Below are 20,489 nucleotides of genomic sequence, written 5' to 3' on the forward strand. Positions count from 1 at the left end.
TTCATTGTGGAATCCTTAAAAATAAAAACAAATTTATTCGCAATCACAGGGAAAGAATGCATGACATCTACAGGAGCCTTTGTTGGAATAAAAATGCTAACTTCTTATTTACAAAGTCTGCAATTGAATGTGAATAAACTGAGCACATGCACATACAAATTGCAAATAGGCTATATTATTATTATTATCATTATTACACAGGTAACAAAGCTTTTTCCCCAAATTGTACCCACACAGTCACCCAGTCGAACAGCCCCTCACCGCTGCTGTGGTCCCAACAATCGACCTTTATGAGAACGACGATCACCAACAAGACACAGAACATGTGAGATAAGAGAAGAGTGTGATTGATCGGAGGGCAATAATACACTGAAAAGCAAAAGCAGTGTAAGCCTACATACAGTGTCTGGGAGGATTAACCCGATTTGGAGACGCTTGCACAACCGAGATAGCATCATCTGATCAAGATGCACGGGCCGAGCGAGGAGCGGGTCGATATACACGTGGCCGATCCTGTGAGGAGTAATTGTCCGTCACTGGAAGAGACAGCAAGTCAATCAATTTCTTTTAAAGTCAAAGTTGTCATCAGACTAGCAGAGAGGTTCCCCCTCGAAAAGAAAGACGAAAAACGGCATCAGGACTGAGACGAGGGTGTGGCATCAAATATCCGATGCTTTGATTTGATCTAAGCGGCCGTCCTCTGTTCTCTCTAAGCTCAGCCATCATGACTAACAGTGGATTATGGGGCAGATACTCGGGGCACACCCACACCGCGTTCAGACTATTTCATGTCTTCTTATTTAGTTTTAAATCCTTTAACAACCTGAGAACTGCAAGCAAAAGTCAGCCCACGTTTCAAAGCTACATTACGAAGTCACAGGCTACGAGTGAAGCGTTTAAGAAAAAAAAATGATTAAAAATCACCCCACAACAAAAACAAAATGTAACATTTTCTCATTCACCCATGTCTTCACTCCTCATTCTTCATCGTTTATACAGTACAGCGTCTTCTCAGGCATCACAGCATGTTTATGTGATTACAGAACACAAAATGAGATTGTCGAGCAGTGGCGTTAAGTGTGATTAAGGGATTTATACCGAGTCTGTAACTAAAGTGTTTATTTATAATAGTGGGTTAGAGATTAAATTGGGCAATAACTGTCTGATTGGGGCGCTCTCTTTTAGCCGAAGGCACTTAAAAACTTTGCTGAGGATTTTCGCGTCAGACACAGCAGCCACTCTAAAAACTTAACCCTCTATTGATCTTCAAGTTGTGTGTAAACCTTTAATCAAGTCACTTAATAATACGCGTACTCCAACAAGCCGGCAATATGAAGATGCGGGCTACATCGCTCAGAGTTTATCAGGAGTCAAAGGCATTAGCAGAAGCGACCATCGTCATTTTGGCAAAATCATCGTTTAAAAACTACAATCACACAAATGTCACGTAAACACCAGATGTCGACAGGCAACTGAAACAGGGCTTGATTGATTGATTAGAGGTGCTCCATTCTAGTGTAGCCGGGCAACAGTACACTGCATTTTCAATAGATTCCTGTACAAATCAAGAAAAGGATAAATCCTCCAAGATGTACACAGACGCAGAGAATGTCAAGCGATAAGGCATGATGGGCGCGGACAGTCCACCTTCGAGCAGAGCAGTGAGACGACCTTTCATGACCTGGGATGGGTTGCGGGAGTTGGTAGTGCTGTACAGGAGCTCCACGGCTGTGGTAGTGTGTACTGCGGGTGGCGCGGGAGCTGAGCGGAGAGCCGGATCACTTGGCAGAGGCAGTGGAAGAGATGACTGTCGAGGACCCATGACCGGAAAGAGGGAGGGCTGAGGCCGGAGCAGCGACCGGTGGAGCAGGGCGCGCCGTCAGTTTCAGCTTCGCCGAGACTTCGAATGCTGGATGAGCCACTGCAGCGTGATATCTGTGGGAGGAGGAGATTATTTATCACCCCAGCAGGTTCAAACTTTATTAAAAAACCTTTTGCCTTCATGGGGTTGGTCGAAAATGATACGACAAGTGTTTCATCCAGCCTCGGTGGAGTCCTCCGCTCTGCTGCAGAGCTCTGCAGGAATCTGCTTTTGGCTCCGGTTCAACGTGAGTGATGTGGATTTTATATAATAAATGTCCACATTAGAGGTGATGTGGGCCTGAAATAGGATCCCAGTATTTTATGATACTTGTTTTTCTTTTGGCCCTACTATTTTCAGGTAGCTGCCTAATTAACGATGTCTATTTTCTCCAATTTTCAGGCATATACACATTTCTTTTCTTTTTTTAACAGAGTTGTGAGTTTTTTTTAACTAAATGGCCCAACTGTCCTGTCAGAACTGTGCTTGAATGTATCTCTAAAATACACCAAAGACCTTTTTTTAAAAATATGTAATGATTTATTTTCAAATGTTGCGACCCTGCTTTTCATCTCCATCTTAAGTTATTTAAGTGGTTTTGTTTCACTGCTTGTGTGATCTGATTTTAGTGATGATATCACTCTGTTTTCAGCTATCAATGACAAACTAGGACACTGAAAACATCAGTTCAACAGGTCAAACAGCACCACCTGTAGATCAGCAGTGGAAGATCCCAGAGTGTGAAAGCTCACGGGATAATAATGCCAATGCAGCATATTTTCATTTACTTACACAACCGGCATACTTACCTATGTTGTCTTTCTCTTTGCAGGAGACAGAGTAGCAACAGATCTCTCGATCCTGAATGGCAGATAAGTTCCTGGAACCCAAAGAGATAAATATGAATTCCACTGAAACCAATCCATCTATGAACACTTGGCCATCAACACGACTTCAGAGCCTTATTTGAACCATTTTTTCCAACTGCCTTAAAATAATAAGTAGAAGAGCCAATCTCGTGAATTTCAGTTTAGTAAGAATCAATAAGAAAATTAAAGAAAAACACAAAACACTTTGAATATCAAGGCTGGTTTTCCACATAAAGCACAACATAATAAAAGTTCAGTGCATTTCAAAAGTACTACTCTTTATGTTGTACCTGAACATCTGTTTCACACTCACTGCTGCTGTGCTGTCCATCATACACTGAAAGCTACCAAAACCTTTCCCGCATGTTTTCCAATTCACACAGGCATGTTTGCGAAATACTAAGTCCAGATGAGAAACGTCTGAAATCATATTGATATAAACAACCCACTGAATGATAACTCACCCTGCTGAGTTAGGTTAGCATCAGGCCACCACCATGTAAGTACCTGCGTTGATGCAGGATAAATAAAATAGGAATAATTTCAACTAATCTTGACTCGTTTTAATTTCATTTTTATGTATAAAAGGTGCAATAAAGTTGTAATTTTTTAAAATATTTGCTGACCACCGACATGTATGAAGCAGACATGTAATAATAATCCCATTTTAACAGCTAACATTTCAAGGTAGAACGTAAAAACAGTCGAAAGGTCACTTTTTATATCTGCGATGCCACTATTTCAGGAGGTGGAATTATCAATATTGTGTTCAATACAACCAATTTGATAGGATATCTACAAAGTAAACATGCAGCAGAAGATGGAGGATTCCCTATTGGTGGTGTTAAAACGGCCATATTCAGGTCGACCTGGTTGAGTGTTTGGTTCAAACACGGTGCACCTCAAAGCTGAAATTTGAAGAACACTGAAAGCAAATGCCTCCCAGCTGTCCACAACTCTAAAGAATAGTGATAGTGTGTGCCGTGTTAAGTAAACATCTCATGAAGAAGGAAAAATTATTCCTGTCTGTGACAATGTAAAGTTTTTGACTTGGGTGACGTCTTGCAGCCTCACGGTAAACATTCTTGTTACAGCTAACGGTAAGACATACAGGAAAGAAAACAGAATGTCTAGAATACAAGCACTGACACGCCTATTTACAATTACTGAGCAGATCAATGGCAGTTGGATCGAAGGAGTTCTAATGTCCGTCGCATCTGCACGAAGGCAAACTAAACCAACAAACTGATGGCAGCAAGTGAAAGCCTTGCAGATAACTCTTGATTTTGATTTTTTACAAACTATGTGACAACAGACAAACCACATTAAACCCAGAGGTTGCCACTTCTACTTTTACTCCAGACATCTGGAGCTCAGACTTTAGCTCCACATCACTGCTGAGCCTCGCTGTGCACGCAGGATTGATTCTGCCACTTCAGCTTAATCCCGCAGTGCTGCAAACGCATCAGTTTCACAGCTTTCAGGATCCATGAAGGATCTAAAATCTATAAAGGGACTGAAAAGATTTTTCGAGTCTATCTAAACGAGACACGTAGCAAAGTAAGAAGGCTGAAGCAAGTGTGATAAACATCCTCTTTTCTTTACGAGTTAGAATTCTAACTAAATATTGAACATGTAATTGATCAATAGTAGTCATGTTAAAGCATTGCAGTAGTCCAGATGTAAACATACATTTCCCAGCATCACGATGATTCAGAAATATTAAGACACAAAAAATATTTAAGCCAAAAAAAAAAAAAAAAAGAAAAACACGAAAAATAAGTTAAAAAAAAAAAAAACAACAAAGACAACGGAGTTCTCACATTTTTTCGATGAGCTGCTTCTCATCAAGTGCGTTGGGGAGATCTCGTTTGTTTCCAAGAACTAGAACCTGAAAGTGAAAGGGGCAATAAAAGAAAGAGCTGATCAATACCTCACAAACAGCCAAGTATCAACACTATCACAACGTAATCAAGCTTTTTAAAGGATTCCCTTCACCCATCACACAATCTATACTGCCAATACAAAGAAACTGTGAGCAGTCAAGTCACACAAGGAGAGAGAGTCGATCGTACAGAGCTGATCCATCAATTCAATATGAATTAAAAAAAAAAAAAATGCTGGCACAGTTTCAAATATTCACTTCAGCCTGATTTTATCATGCATGAGTCATTGCAACTAGAGGTGACTGTAAATTATGAGTTTAATCACTGTTTCTAAAAGCTTTTATTGCTCCCAAATCTATTAAAACAGCCTCTTACGGGGATTCCTTGTAGTTGTGGTTTTTCTAAAAGGTTGTGCAGTTCGTTTCTGGATGCTTCTATCTTCTCTCGGTCGGCTGCATCCACCATGTAACTGTTGATTAAAATGTTGTTTTGCTTAGACGTACAAGGAAAGAGCTTTTTTAGAACTGCGTGTGTGACTTTGGCGGCAGACTTACACAATAGCGTTGACCCCTCGACAGTAGCGCTCCCACATGCTTCTGAAGCGGGGCTGACCTCCTATGTCCCATATCTGATGCGGGAGAGCAAACAAAATCAAATCTGAAGCAGTGTAACATTTTATTTCAGTCATAAAAGGATCATGTCACCATTATAGCTCCAGGGTGCAAAGCACACACTGTCAGGCAGTCAAATATTGATTCCAGTGGAACAGGAACAGCTATCTTACCTTTATTGTCACATTGCCTTTAGTGACCTTCCTCATGTTGAATCCGACTGTGGGGATCATGTCTTCACTGAACTGTCCTGACTGCGCAAGACAAGCAGAAGACAGGCAGCAGGTTAGTCAATACAGCTTTCTATTTTCAAGAAGTCACTATGATTTCATCCAATTCAAAGGTCACATAGGCAGTGTGGGTATGAGCTGTGATTCCTTCTAAATAATGACTCATGATACAGTGGTTTCATCTGTGCGTCAGCATGCAGTTCAGATCTTAGATCTGGGAAAAGAAGCATTTTTGGATTGTCAGACTTCCCAAATTACATCAAATTAATACATGGAGACCAAGTTTCAGCAGCAGCAGGCTGAAGAGGTTTACTTCTGCATGTGTGTAGGAGATGTTTCCCTTCACACACAGTGCCTACAGCTCAAGGGTTTACAGGTATCAGGTAGATTTAGCCATCAAGTTAAATCAATACATCCACAGTATGGATGCCTGCATCTAGCTGGCTTAACGATTAGACGATTCATTTAACAAGTCAATAAACTCATGTAGCCAGGAGCTACAGCTATTTATTTCTAGGCAACAAGTCTTAATAATAGTTATTGTTTAGACAATAATACAGATATTTGTTTCCAGGAAGTCATCTAATTCATATAGCCGCCATGGAGGCCTCAAGTTGTTGGATCTATGGACATCACTTCTATGGACTCACTCTTATCTCGGTCTTCAGTTGACCTCTCTGCAATGTTTGATCACACATTTTCAATTACTGTCCTAATAATTAAAGTTGTGTATTTTCATATTTCGAACTGTGCTTGTTAATAAACTTAAGAATGAATACTAGAACACCACTTCCATGTGCAGCTATCACACAAGCAGAGCTGTATTCCAAATATGAGGTGGAATTCTTCATCTACAAAACTTTTCCTTCAATCAAAGTGGAGATATGAGTAGCTATAATCAATATGTTCTTGGCAGAGCTGTTATTGGAATGGTTCAATAGACTGATATCAGAGGACAATGCTGTGAAAAAAACAACATGCTTTTATAAATAAATTAATACAATGAAGGGTTAACTGTGGATATCGGGAACTGGAATTGCAGCCAGTCATGATGACGCTACAGATTGTCATCACTTGTATGAGTAGGAATGAAGCTGAGGACAACTAAACAGAGCTGAAACAGAAAATAAAAACAGGCCCTTAATCCCCAAAACAATGTGCTGCGACCAAATATTCCACTGGCTTAGCATCTCGGGTTTGTGCGGTCTGCGTTTGGCCTGTGCCCTGAGCTCCAACCAGCAGCATGAAAGTGACTGTTTGAGGAGAAGGAAGCTTTGTTTCAATCTAATAACAGATCACCTGACATGACCACAGCACAGCCTTGTGTGTGGAAAGAGGAACCCAGAGAAATGTGGCCACAGACTTATCTCTCTAACTTATTGAGACTGCACCAAGGCCTCGAAACACAAACATAAACAATACTGTACGACAACCATAACTCATAAATCCTTTATCTATCCAGGGACTGGGAGCAATAATACAATTTAAAAAAAAAAAAAAAACAACAGATGATACCCGACCTTTGACACAGCTAGTCAGAAACATTTAACCCACCCTGATCACATGGATTCTGACAATAACAGAGCAGCAGTTGGTTTACATGTATGCTCTGACAGTACAGACAGCTGTGACCATTCCTAACCATCATTTCATGACAGAGGCTCTCAGCTGTAATCCAGATTGTTTATATTGACACCCAGCCAACGAAACAGTAAGGAGCCCGTTCACATGACCGGTTTCATGAGTAAGCACAGTCATACCCACAACTTCGTCATTCCAGTTCGCCCAGCGAAACCAAGCGAACCGTCACATCAACAGGCACTGCAGCCACGGCCTCACTTCGCTTAAGCTACAGTCTGAAAAACGTCGCAGTGATAAAACTCCATGTCAGACAGTCACAGACGCCTCCGGGCAGAGCCTCTCTCAGGTGTTAGCCTGGGCCCGGACCGACGTCTGCGCTAGGGTTAGCTACTTACTGCGATCACGTTCACAAACGTGGTTTTCCCGGAGTACTGAAGTCCCACTAATGTCAGCTCCATCTCCTCCTTCCAGAAGAGGGACCGGAACCAGTCCAGGAGCCTGTTTATGAGAGCCAGCATCTTGAATGACACAGTAGTGGCAGTCTCCGCGGCCGTCTGAGCGTGAAGTGAAGTCAAGTGCTAGCAGTCTGCAGGAAGCGGCTAGCTGCTTTGTCATATCATGTGATCAGCGCGGGGGCGCGCGCCGCCAGCTGGCGCGCGGGCACGCAAAAGCACTGTCAATACTGACGACTGTCAACAACGCGAGAACTGGCATTTAAATCACGATTACAAGTAAAACATTCGAGCAAAACTACGGGGAACTTGTCTTTTCTTTTCTTTTCTTATTTATTTATTTATTTATTTATTTATTTATTTATTTTTATTTTATTTTTTTTTGCAGAGCTGGAAGTCAACAGGAAGGACTCAGCAGTGACTGTAAACCACTGCACAGCCGAGCTGTCTGTTCAGACAGGAAGCTCTCCCCCAGGTTGTGAGTTGGATTCAGGAAGTCGATCCTCCAGGATAGAACTTTTTCAATCCATCTTCTTTCCTGTCATTTATCCATCATGATCAAGATGCTGCACTTCATCAACACTGAACTCAACCTCATTCTCAAACCTTACTGAAATGAAATCATTCTCATTTTTGAATCGAATTGTAGATGTAAACAGGAACAAACAACACTTTCTGGAAATGCTGAGGCTTATCCTGATTTAACGACACAAGTGCAACTAATGTGTAGTATGTGCACCAAGGCCCCAGGAAATAGTTCTTCTACTCATTCTCACTAATGGACAATAGCAACATCTGCAGCCTCCAGACCAGAAGTCAGAGGTCAGCAACTTTTATAACCAAAACAGCCATTTTTGTGACTTTGCACCAAGTTAATTTGGTCTGGAGCCACAAAGCATATTTCGCCTTTAAAATGAGGCTAAAGCAGCTCATGAAATTTTAATACTTTTGATGCCCATACAAAACAGTAAATTTAGGAATTTTAGCTCTTTTTAAGAAGCTAGCGTGAAGAGAAACATGTTCAATCATGCTGGAGGAATTTATGGATTGGTTGGATTCAGTCTGTTTAATAAATGACTCCAAAGCTATCGGTTGGAAGGTTTTCAGGAAAGTATCGTGACTTTAAATCAATATAGCTGCAGACTTGAGGAAAATAATGATATTACTGATGTTTGTAATTAGCATTTGTCTCTAGAAGAATTATTCTTGGCCACAAAAAAGGGAGGTCAACAGCCACTGGGAATAATGTTACCTATGATACGTTTCAAAGTGGAAGTGAATTACTGTCGCTAATTAATCACAAGAGGGAACTCTCCTAGTTACCTGGAAACAATCTATATCTGTGATATTGTGCTGGTTTATGTGTGTATGGTCAACCAATTGACAAAGTCAAAGACTTCAAATTTCTAGGAGTGTAATGTGATAAGAGACTTACTTGGAAAAAACAGATACGCAGAGTTGCAAAGTAAAATATCAATAATCTTAACTGAGAAAAGAGCACACTGACTGCTTTAGAGCTTTAAACTGTTCACTTTTAGGTGGAAGTTGATCTTCTAACTTTATAGAGCTGACCCTCACTTTGCTGTGAACAACAAACCAGCACAGCTGAGCAGATGATCAGTTAATTTCTAATTTCTAGCTGGATTTAGTGATCCCAGCTACTGGGGACAAAGTAAGCAATCTTACAGTTTAAAAAGTGTGCGCTCCAGTTCCGTAGTACAGAGCTACAACAGCCACAAGGTGGCCTCATCACACCAGCACCATATTTTGGCACATATAAGAATTATTTGACTCCACTACTCAACAACTGTTGTGTTACTTCTTCTACTAATTTCAGTATTCACAGATTTCACATAAATGAAGATTAAACATTCAAGTTTTTGCTGCCTCATTTTAAAACTGATGGATTGTTTTCCTTCAGGGATTCCTTATTTGCAGTGAAATATATCCCTCAAGAGTGCACCAGTGTAACCAGGTTTCTAACTACCGTACAAATCACCTTCTTATTGTCATACATCAGTAAAAATTCTGGAGATAATGTTTATATCAATCATTTTCTTTGTTCGAAAATACTGGAATAATTGTGCACATCGTACATTTTGGTAATTGGCAGAAAAAGAACACTTTGGACATCAAGGGTCAAATGTCCGAGGTGAACCACAGAAAAGGATGAGCCATTTCTGGACAAATTTGTACATCTTTATTTACTTTAATTCCTTCGAAATATCCACACTTAATGTACACTTCTTTTCATGACTAATATACACACATGGATGTTCAATCTACTTTGTAACACTGATGCAAGCCACATGCCATAGAAGATCAAAAAACAGGATTGCACAAGTTATGTCAATGTAAACAAACAGCAACCGGGCATTATCCACACAGTATGACTATGACAAAAGCTCAGTGTTAATTACAGATGAGCCCACTATTTTCTATTCTATCTTCACTGTGGTACTTGTAAGCTTTTTTGCTGGGCTTTAACAGTTCATATGGACACTGTGAACGTGCTGTAGAGAGGTGGAACATATGTCAAGATATATTGTTGATGAGAGACAACAGTCGCAGTAATCTGGAGCAGGACGGGGCCCTTGTAAACAGTAAAGGAGACAATCTCCTTCTTTGAGTTACAAAAGTAAAATGATGCCATGATGGTGTTTGTGAATCAAGAATGAAAAGCACAGAGAAAAACTGAATGGTTGTATCAACAATTGTGTGGTGCAAGTTTCAGAATGCAGTTATTGCTGTTGGTTTTTACGTCTAACACTATCAAAGTCTTATGTCAGGAATACGTTTCACTGTAAACATAATAAATATAACACAAGTATCACAAAAAAATACATCCTGGATCAAGATTTGAATTAGAAAGGCCTGTTATCAAAATATACTTCCTGTGTGATTAAAAAGGTGATGTACGAATACCGTACTAACCTGATACACCTTCAGTAATGGATCAGAGCAGTGTGGAATGTTGTAAACTTTCAGTGATTGACCACGTTTCATTCTACCCTCACAGTTTCACAGAGAGCATAACAGCATAGAGTACATATAACATCATGCAATTCATAACCTGAAGATATTGAAAAATGCACTGCAGAGCACTTTTCCTTCCACGACAGAGTGCGGACCAGTTTGAAAAAAGACATCCAGTGAAGACAGTGTTGGTCGGTCACAGAGCACAGAGAAAGAAACTGTCACTAATGAGTCTCCAACTACAAGTAATACAACATTCAGCAAACAACAACACCTCTGAAGGAGAAAGAGCGAAATACTTTTTCTAAGAATGTTTTACAATTCCTGACAATACTTTTATATACAGTAGGTGCACCCTGAAGCTGCTTTTTTAACGATCACCCATTTTGTTTTTTGTACAGACAAATTGATGACAAACTCTTCACTTCTCCTCTGTCACCGTCTCCTGATTGCCCTGGTTGAAGACGCAGAGGTGCCGTTCACTGGATAAAAAGGCACGGCTACATCTGATTGGAGTAGGAGGTGGGCCCTCCCACCTCGCTGTACTCGGACGGCTGGCCCTGGCTGCTGTAGCTCCCCGACTGCTCGAAGCTCCCCTGGTTGTAGGGCTGCTGGTTAAAGGTGCCGGCCTGCTTCTCGGACGCTCCGCCTGCCAATCGGGAGGCACCTTTGTGCCAGCCTGTCTCCTTGAAGACAAACCAGATGTTTCCGGCCCACAGCACGAAGTTGAGAAACCCAAATGCCTAAAACACAAGTAGCAAAGGAAATCAGTCGTTAAGTTGATATCGATATGCTGAAGGAAGATATCAGAATAATAGTGAACATGACAGAGAGCTGAGGTGTAGCTATTGCTTATTATGAGACAACCTAAAACAAAAAATTAAATAATTGGATCGAAAAAAATCCTGGATGTCAGTAATACTCAAAAAATGGCCTCATTGTTAAATTGTTGAGTCACATCAGCAGTACATCCAAATAGAATCAAATATCCATTTTATGGTGTTCAGAAATAATATACAGTTTATTTACTGTGATACCTTCACTTTGTTTTGTGCTTTTTAATTTCCTCAAACTTATGCGGATGCAATTTGACCGTCAAGTTGTTTTTGAAGCTTTGAGTCTTTACTTTTCCCTGAAATTACTTTCAGGCATTTGTACTGCAACTCACATCTTTGGGGTTTGTCTCTCACAATAGCTTGATTGTCTACATACCACTGAAGTGTTGACCCCGGACCACCGCGCTCCGTGCACAGAGCCGCACTTGTTGGTCTGGATTTTGCAGGCGGGGATGAGGAGCTGCACCTCATCTGGATCAGTGGCCAGTTTGACGTCAGATAAGGCTTTGGCCCATGCAGAGGAGCTGACCAGCCACATAAAGGAGAACACTACTGTCACTGTAAAGTCCTGAAAGAGAGCGGAGACAATGGAAGCCATCAAGTTATAAATGCAGTGTTAAATCAGTTTGTCAAAAGAGTAGACATTTTTGCTTGCCCAGCTAAATTACCACATGCTAAAAGTGAAACAAGTACTCACTATCAGTGGCGCCCGGCTGATTTCACGATACTTGTTGAGAAAGAAAACATAGACAACGGTGGCCACGAGAGAATACAGGAAGGCAAAGACCGCAATGGTGACAAAGAACTCTGCAGAGGACGAATAGTCTCCAATGAGGAAGACTCGCTCCCTCCGTGTTGCTTCACATGCGGGGGCTTCAAATGACACCTGATGCAACCTTAAGCACAATAAACACACAGGTCGGGCACAAAGACATGTATTGGTGCATGATCATGAGAACCTTGGAGATGGAGAACCGCCAGACAGACGCTGGAGTCCACTCACCTGAAGGGATAACCGAAGTCAATGCCGATGCTGAGATTGCTGCTGGCCTTCTCCATGCAGTCCACACTGACCCGCAGCTGCCCGGTGTATCCACCACAGGTTGCAAAGGCAAATATGGCAAAGAGCTGCAGAATGACAAAAGAAAGTCCTGAAAAATCACACGCTCGCTTACAAAAACAAAAAAAAACAAAACAAAACAAAAACTGTTACAAACTGAGGCCACAGGACATAGCTGGATACAGATCTGATTAATCAATTGGGAATTTTCTGGCTTGGAAATGAGAAGATGGAACCATCCAGACCACGAGTCAGGTGACTGTGACACCTCAACAGTTTTTAGGGCGGATTAATTCTACTATGCTCAGCATTACCACAAAGAAAACACACTGACACTAAAACGTCAGATGACCGAGGCAATGCTGAGAGAGAAGGGCTTCACATTCCTTGGCATGAAGGAATCCTCACCTCACCTGAACCGTAAAAATCTACCATGAGGTGAAGGAGGCTCGGCTTCCTCACTAAGCTGACACCAGCTTGCCTCCCTCATCCTCTGCCGTGTTGAACCTGCAGACCTGACGGCGGCGGCGGAACACAGAGTAAACAGACCAGTCCTTCCACTCAAAGATATTTAACCTGGCACGCTACAGCAGAAAGCCAGCTGTACCTTAAAGGACCCCACTCACAACTAACGGCCCTCTGGAACCTTCGAAACTTATTATTGATTAATTCTTCAAACATCATTATATTTATTTGTGTATTTTTAGCTTAATAATTTATCAGGGAAGTTAATAAATTCTGATCTGAAATATATTCTTCTGAGGCTCAGTTGAGGTATTATTATGTGCATATAAATTACATTTCAATGTTAATACTTAACAGTTTTTTTGGGGTCTGGCATCCTGATGAATGTGAGCTGTAATGCTGCCCTGGGTGGTAGACGATGTGACACTTATGACAGAATAAACTGCGCAGACAACACTGAGATATCTTTGCCCTTTGAAGTTTGGATGTCACCACATCCTCTGGTCTGATGAGAATATTTTTGCTCTCACTGTTGAACGTGATAACGGAAACATTACCATAACCCTAAAATAAAATATGAAATTCAACACATTTTGAGAAACCGTTTGCATGATCTACATGGACCTTCAGCAGAGGCTGTTTTTACTTTGTAACCTTCATTCTTACGTTTTATCCAGATGAAATTCATCTTTAAAGAATCAAGATGATGATTTTTTTTTTCACAACACCTAAATCTTCAAGGGAATGATTGCCTTTTGATGTTGTTATTGTGCAAGTCTTTCACCTCTGTTTTTCACCATATTCAAATTACTGTGCGGAGAGTTGAGCCAATACTTAAAAATGTACATTACATTCACTGTCTATGCTGCAAAAAAAAAGTCTATAAGGAACATTTGAGACACTGGATACAGAGGTCACATTTATCCACTAGTCCAGTTACAGTCAAAAACACTAAAATTCAAAGATGCGATTTTTGCTCAAACAGTACAAATCATGTCGAGAGCATCAAATAATTTGCTCCCAGGGAACATTCAGTTCCTCAAAAACATTTAGTATTTCCACATGTGGAGTGAAATTGTAGAATTAAAGTTGACAGAAATTGATGGGGGAGTTCAGGCAGTGCACTTCACACAGGGGTACAAACAAACGGTGTTCAGCAGGTACAGGGAAGAAGAAGGGTGAAATATATATTGTCATGTTGTCATTTTTTTATGTTTTGTTTATTTCCAATTTGGTTGCTTTCTTTGCTTTATTTTGTGATTATTTAAATTTATGAAAGATTATGACAATATGATTGGTTAAAAAAATAATCTATGCATATACAACATATAGACACAAACCACAAAATGCAAATGGCTGACTGGAGAAGGGGTAGAACTGAATGAGCTGATGTTTTTTCCAATATGCCTTTTTAAAGCATGTATTCATTACACTAATCATTTTGTTTTTATTTATTATGTTCGAAATGAAACGAAGCAAGTGAACAAACCATCATGATGCGGAATACTTGTCAAATTGCTCAAATTAACGGCCTGTTGCTGCTGGAAATGGATGCAGTGAAAACAGTGGCAATCAATATAGCTGTGCAGAATAACAAATTAAAGTGACATGCTCTTCTCTTGACCTCTTAACAAAAACATGTTAAAAAAAAAACAAAAACATGCTTTGACTTATAATTCCCATGCAGAACAAAAGCTGACTTACATGCTAATGGTGTGAAAAAAAAAGGAATCAGGTGCGATTCATCAACATGACAAACACCTCTACTTTTACTTTTACCTTTTATTGTGAATACTTAGTGTAGCCATAATAATATATGGATTTACACATCCATTAACTCTCCAGTATCGGTTTTCAGATTTGATTGAAGATGTTATTCTTCCCAACCGAGTAACGCCAGACCCAAAAGATGTAACCCGAATGAATTTCTAGTATCAAACAATGACAGCATATCGTGGGTGTCAGCAGTTCCACCATTATAACGTTTTACTTATGGACGCCTCAACGATTTCTCCACCATGAAGCCTATTTTACACCAACTGATAGCGCTTTGGCCACATCAGCACATTGACTACAATAGCTGCAGAGACTGTGTGGGCTGTGCGGAAAGAGGCCATACAGGGACAGAGGGTTTGAGTCTCGCAATGCTATTTGAGGATAAATTCACTTCTAGATTTGTTTAAAATCAAGAGGTTCCCGTTCTTCCTGAATCACCTCTGGGCTTACGAGACAAGCTGGAACGCTCGCAGGGCGATGGACGCACGCAGGAAGAAAATCTAAACATTTGCAAACTAGGCATCAACAAAAGTGTGAAAACAATCTCGATTCGATTTCATATTGATTCACAATGTAAACTAAAAGGTTGTTTTTAAATTTTGTAGTTATTAAATTAAACCTAATGTCTTACAGATCAATATAAACCGACTTAAAGGGATACTTCAACATTTTGGCAAATTGGCCCATTTAGCGCAATTCCTTAGTCATTTCGAACAGCATACTTACTTTATTTGTGAGGGCAAGCTATTGTTTATTCAGAGGTGAGTCGGGGAAGGTTTTCGGGACGGACACAATGGAAGTGAATGGTATTTTTGGTTCCCCTCGTCAAACTCATCAAATACAAAATCCAACAATATTATTTGTTGGTGTTCCACAGCGTAGTGAATGTGCAGATTATAACGTGTCCACCAAAGTGTTTTGGTGTTGTTGGATTGTGTATTTGATGAGTTTGACGAGGGGAAGCAAAAATACCATTCACTTCCATTGTGTCCATCCCGAAAACCTTTCCCGACTCGCCTCTGAATAAACAACAGCTCGCCCTCACAAAAAAAGTAAGTATGCTGTTCGAAATGACTAAGGAATTGTGCTAAATGGGCCAATTTGCCAAAATATTGAAGTATCCCTTTAAATGATGAGTGAAAGCCAATTCCATTTAAAATAGCATGCAACATATAAAGACACCGAAATATAAAGACTATTTTTTTAGGGCTACTATAACTGATAACCAGAAGCATTTTGGTGTGAGGGATAGGCAAAAAAGATGTGAAACTTAATGTTATGCTGTTCTTCTGATGCTTTATTGTCTGCATGAAAGGAACAAAGACTGATGGACCAAGAGTAAAACCAGTGTGTTTTATACACCAAGGTGTAAAATGCATGTCAATTAGACTTTTAGTAATTATCGGAAGAACTCTCTGACTCTGATTTACACCCTGTCAAGACAGTAATCTAAGAAGAAAAAAAATACCCAAAAAGTTGTTTGTGAAAGTACGAAAATTGTGAGAAGGTTGGACTTGGAAAACAGGTCAACGAAAAACAGAACTCACAAGACTAAATGGAGATAAGTACATGAGTTCAACCGTCTTGGTCTTGTTGTCTATAATCAAATATACAAGCAAACTCCACATTTTTTTTCCTGAGCCATAACTCATTCATTTTATGTGCCAAGCGCACACCAGGCACTGAATGTGTAAAAAGTCACAAGATAATTATAATCCAACAAATGGTGTGGAACAGTGACGCCCTGGAGATTCCAATCTGTTCAATAATATGCAAACATAGCTTCATTCAGTGTAATGGTCTTAGTTCAATTTGTCTCCAGTGGTATTTTTCTTTTTCTGTTTTGATAGTTTGTTGATTGAGATAACTTCTGGAATTAAAACTAATGCCACGATATGTCCGACAAAGAGTTTTCCTGATAAAATCAATGAGCAGCAAACATAATCAGGTTCACATCTTCTGCCCTGAATATGTGCTCTCTCTCTCTCTTAGCCCAGTTATCCATATGAAGCTCGCATAGCCTGGAGAGCTCTCACAGCCATAATCACCATAATCAGACCTGACGCCTGGTTAGCATGAACATCCCTACTCCCATATTACAGGCAGCTGGACATGCAGCTTGCCAGCAGCGGGGGTAATATTTATTTCTCTCCCAATCTGAGAGAGCCTTTTCCTCTGGAGGGCACTATCAGATCACTGAGCTGGACTGCATACACCCATCTTGGAAAAAGTGTGTTAGCAAGTTGAGTGTGTGCATGTCCCACACTCCGTTTTACAGTTTTATCAGAGTAGCCTACTGGCAATTATTGATACTTATCCAGAAATCATCTTACGCCCCAATATTTGCTGCCAAAAAGGCAAAAGAACTGCAAAAGCCCATCAGACCTCAGATCATCAAACCAAAACACTAAAATAATACACCAATGGGCTGATTGATGAACTAAGAAATTAATTTGACTGTTTTATCATATAAAAAAAATCAGAACAGGCAGGTAAAGAGATGCTGCTGTTTGTGAAGGAAGGTGTCTGTTCTGGTATGCAGATGACACCCGCCTTACACTGCATAATTGATTTTTTTTTTTTTTTTTTTTTAGATAAAGAGTTTTTGGAATAGGATTGAATGAAGCCAAGATACAAAGGTAGTAGCCAAACATTCATGTAATATAGTCGATATAGCAATATTAAAGATGGAAGTGGACACAAAATTATACTTAATGATGATTTTCAAAACTTTAAAATTAAACTCAGTATAAGGGGCCGTAAAATCAATGTCCATAAAACCAAAAAAAGTAAAGAAAAAGCAAACAAATCATAACGAGAAAGCAGTTAAGATACATACTGTCCGTGTAAAACAACAGATATGTGATCAAGTTGTCATCCTGGTGGACATGAGCATCAATCAGCCTCCAATGACTGGCCCCCGGATCGCTGCTTTTCCTTCTTGGGATTACATTTGATAGATACTGATCCCTGGAGACCAGTAACACTCTCACCCAGACATCCAGCCACCAAAATTCACTCAAACACTTCTTATTACTTATTCCCGCTTCTGAAAACTGAACTTTAAGAATGATCACAGCTCAAATGTTAAGACCATGAAGCTCAGACATGCTTGGTTTGTCAAACCTGTCTTAAAAGGGGGCTAAGTTTGGTTTTTTTGGTTACATTAACCCACATCAAAGCCAAATGTAGGATAAATAAAGCACCTAATTTTCACTACATTCAGGCAGCTTCAGGCCCTGAGCGGAGACCGAATGCTCCAATACCTGACTGTGATAGAAGCTTTTTACACTCTCCGCCAATAATCTGCTTTTGCCTTACTTTAGGTCCACGTGACAGACCATGCCAATAAGTCTAAACAAAAACAAATTTAGTCGATTTACATATAACCTACTGAAGAATCGACGCTGTGCATGAAAACTGTAGCACTTGGTTATCTGAAGGGAAGGAACAAATGACACTGAACAATGAGAGGATGAATACTCCATCCTAATCATCACAAACACTCCCAGATAAACATCTCTCTCTATCTCGCTTTGTGTATCTCTCTATGCTTTCTCCTGCAGCTGCCTCAACTGCCTGTGATTTTCGGCTCGGGTTTAGCCCATCGCATTTCTGGCTGGGGCTTTTTTAACAGGAGAGCGTGGCATTGTGGAAGGAGGGTGGATGCTAAGCTCCGCGCCCCCGTGTGTTTATCTGCCTCTCCCAGCTGGGCTCCTCAGGGAACAAGAGATAGAAAGAGGGAGGAAGAGAGAGAGAGAGGGAGAGAGAGAGAGAGAGAGAGAGAGAGAGAGAGAGAGAGAGAGAGAGAGAGAGAGAGAGAGAGAGAGGAGGGAGGAGGGGGGAGGAAAAAAGGGACTGAGAGAAGAGAGAAAAGCCACAGCACAGGAATGAAACCCGTCGACAGTGTAAACAAAGCTCTGAAACATCTCCCTGTTTGCCTTTTTCTCCACTGACCTACATGGCCGTGAAAAGCACAGCACTTACGTGACGATCATAAATTGATTTCCAAACCAGTGGACTTCAATCAAAGACGAATAAAGAAACTTGTGATATTATCTACAGAGAGAAATGAATAGAAGTGACGAGATCCGGAGGCTCGGAAAAACTTGCAAGTGAGCGCTCTCAAGAAGGAGATGTTGGCTTAGGATTATCAGTCTGGTTCATTAACTCCCAGATTTACCATCAGCAATCAGACCTGATGTTCAAGGCACAGAAAAACAAAAATGATGCAACAAAAAAGCAAAGAGAAACCACAAAAACTTGAAAAATGTTTTAAAAAAAATGGAAAATTTTAAATATGTAGGTAAAATGAATGAAGTAGGTGGAGTGGCAAGCTGCTGAAACACAAGGCCTTAATCGCAGCGGATCAGGAGGCGGTGACGGGTGGGAAGGTAAGGACCGGCAAGTGAGCGCTGAGATGCATTCGCTGATGAGGTGCACTTGACATTTTCAAAAAACCCGATCGCTGATGCTCCACACTCATACAAACACCGTCCACCTGCTCTGTTCAAGTAAATAGGAACCACAGCGATGTCAAGTGGCCGCCTCAGGAGAAGGAAAATGCCTCAGATGTTCAAACCTCTCCCTGCCTCACTGGAAATGGGGGGGAATCTAGGACATTCTTTATGAATCTGGAGAAGAGGGAAAAGATGAAACAGTGAGTGGGACAGGGATTGAGCAGGGGAGGCATATTTCATTCAAACCGCTTATCCCCAGCTGTAATTTAGAGGCAGGCGCCTTGGAAAACTGCACAAGCCAATCATATAGAAAGTGTGGCATGAAAAGAAAACAAATGGAGGGGACAGAAAGTAAAAATATTTAACGGAATATGTTATGTTTGGTTTTTTTTTTTAGCTAGTAGATCCATAAAATACATCCAATATCTTTGTGCGTGCTTGGTTGCACGTGTGGCTCTGATTTACTGATTTAGTGCACGTGTATCAGAGCGTTTAAGGGCCACAGCGTGAGCAAGCAATGTGTAAGTATGTGAACGTGCAGCAAAAAATATCTCACTCTCTCCATTCAGGCAGAAGCATTAACCAGAGTTCTCTCTCACACACACACACACGCATGCATGCGCACATACAAACACAAACACACACACACACAAAGAGTCTCACTTGCTATCACTGCTGCAGCCCGCCTGTGTGCAAACACGAGCAATTTTACGCCAGCTAGTTAAGTACAAAACAAAATGACAAACATGGATTACAAATGGAGACACAGCGAGGCGAACAAACACACGCAGATTTCAAGTGAACATTGCTGATTGATATTATTCAAATTAAAGTATGTTTTTTTTCTAAATATATTTAATTGCTAAAAAGAGCAAAATGCTGTTGCGGTTGTTTTTATATTGTTTAAAAAAAAAACATATAAAGGTTAAAAGAATACATCTCAAGATGCCTTTCTGTCCTGCCAAACATTAGTGTGTGGTGACTTGGAGGTTAGAGAAGTGAACTTTGCTGGTTTGAATCGTGAGCTACACTTGGCTTGATATCATCTGCCATCATACCTCTAGCACTTCATTTTATTTCACAGTCAGTTCTAAAAATATGTCATTTAATAGGTTCAAGCTCAACCGATTTCTTTTTATTACATATTCTTGCTAAAACCTGAATGTGAAATAAATATAACATGCAGGAAAACACACCACATTCCCTACGTCCTTCATTTCATGAAACCTGAGATTGGAAGCAAGCCATGTGTCAAAAAAAAAAAAAAAACTAAGCTGAACCGAATTATGAATCAGGCGAACACCCCTAAGACCAAACGACAATAGAATCAACATAGGATTTACTATCCTCTATCACATCTTTAATTTCACAACTGAGTACCAAATCCTCACGGCTTTCATGCCTGCACACACAGATGTGGCTACAC

General features: G+C 40.4%; 2 protein-coding genes across 2 annotated transcripts in view; both read right to left on the reverse strand.

Annotated features, from left to right (window-relative positions):
• arl8bb (ADP-ribosylation factor-like 8Bb) lies at positions 1–20,228 on the reverse strand. Its single transcript, XM_030091509.1, has 8 exons — positions 20,222–20,228; positions 7,434–7,592; positions 5,401–5,481; positions 5,171–5,244; positions 4,992–5,085; positions 4,554–4,621; positions 2,671–2,741; positions 1–1,935 (listed from the first exon to the last, which is right to left on the reverse strand). The coding sequence occupies exons 2-8, from the start codon at positions 7,554–7,556 to the stop codon at positions 1,886–1,888; spliced, it is 561 nt and encodes a 186-aa protein (XP_029947369.1). The 5' UTR covers positions 7,557–7,592; positions 20,222–20,228; the 3' UTR covers positions 1–1,885.
• Positions 10,833–20,489, reverse strand: part of LOC115388385 (synaptoporin-like) — a 17,796-nt gene continuing 8,139 nt past the window's right edge. The window contains exons 3-6 of the mRNA XM_030091508.1: positions 12,306–12,430; positions 12,000–12,198; positions 11,679–11,870; positions 10,833–11,209 (exon numbers count right to left, since the gene is read on the reverse strand). Of these exons, the coding sequence (XP_029947368.1) occupies positions 10,967–11,209; positions 11,679–11,870; positions 12,000–12,198; positions 12,306–12,430 (759 nt within the window). The 3' untranslated portion in view covers positions 10,833–10,966. The remainder of the gene's footprint in view (positions 11,210–11,678; positions 11,871–11,999; positions 12,199–12,305; positions 12,431–20,489) is intronic.

The sequence above is a fragment of the Salarias fasciatus genome, chromosome 5 (assembly GCF_902148845.1).
Source record: "Salarias fasciatus chromosome 5, fSalaFa1.1, whole genome shotgun sequence".
Classification (NCBI taxonomy): Eukaryota; Metazoa; Chordata; class Actinopteri; order Blenniiformes; family Blenniidae; genus Salarias; species Salarias fasciatus.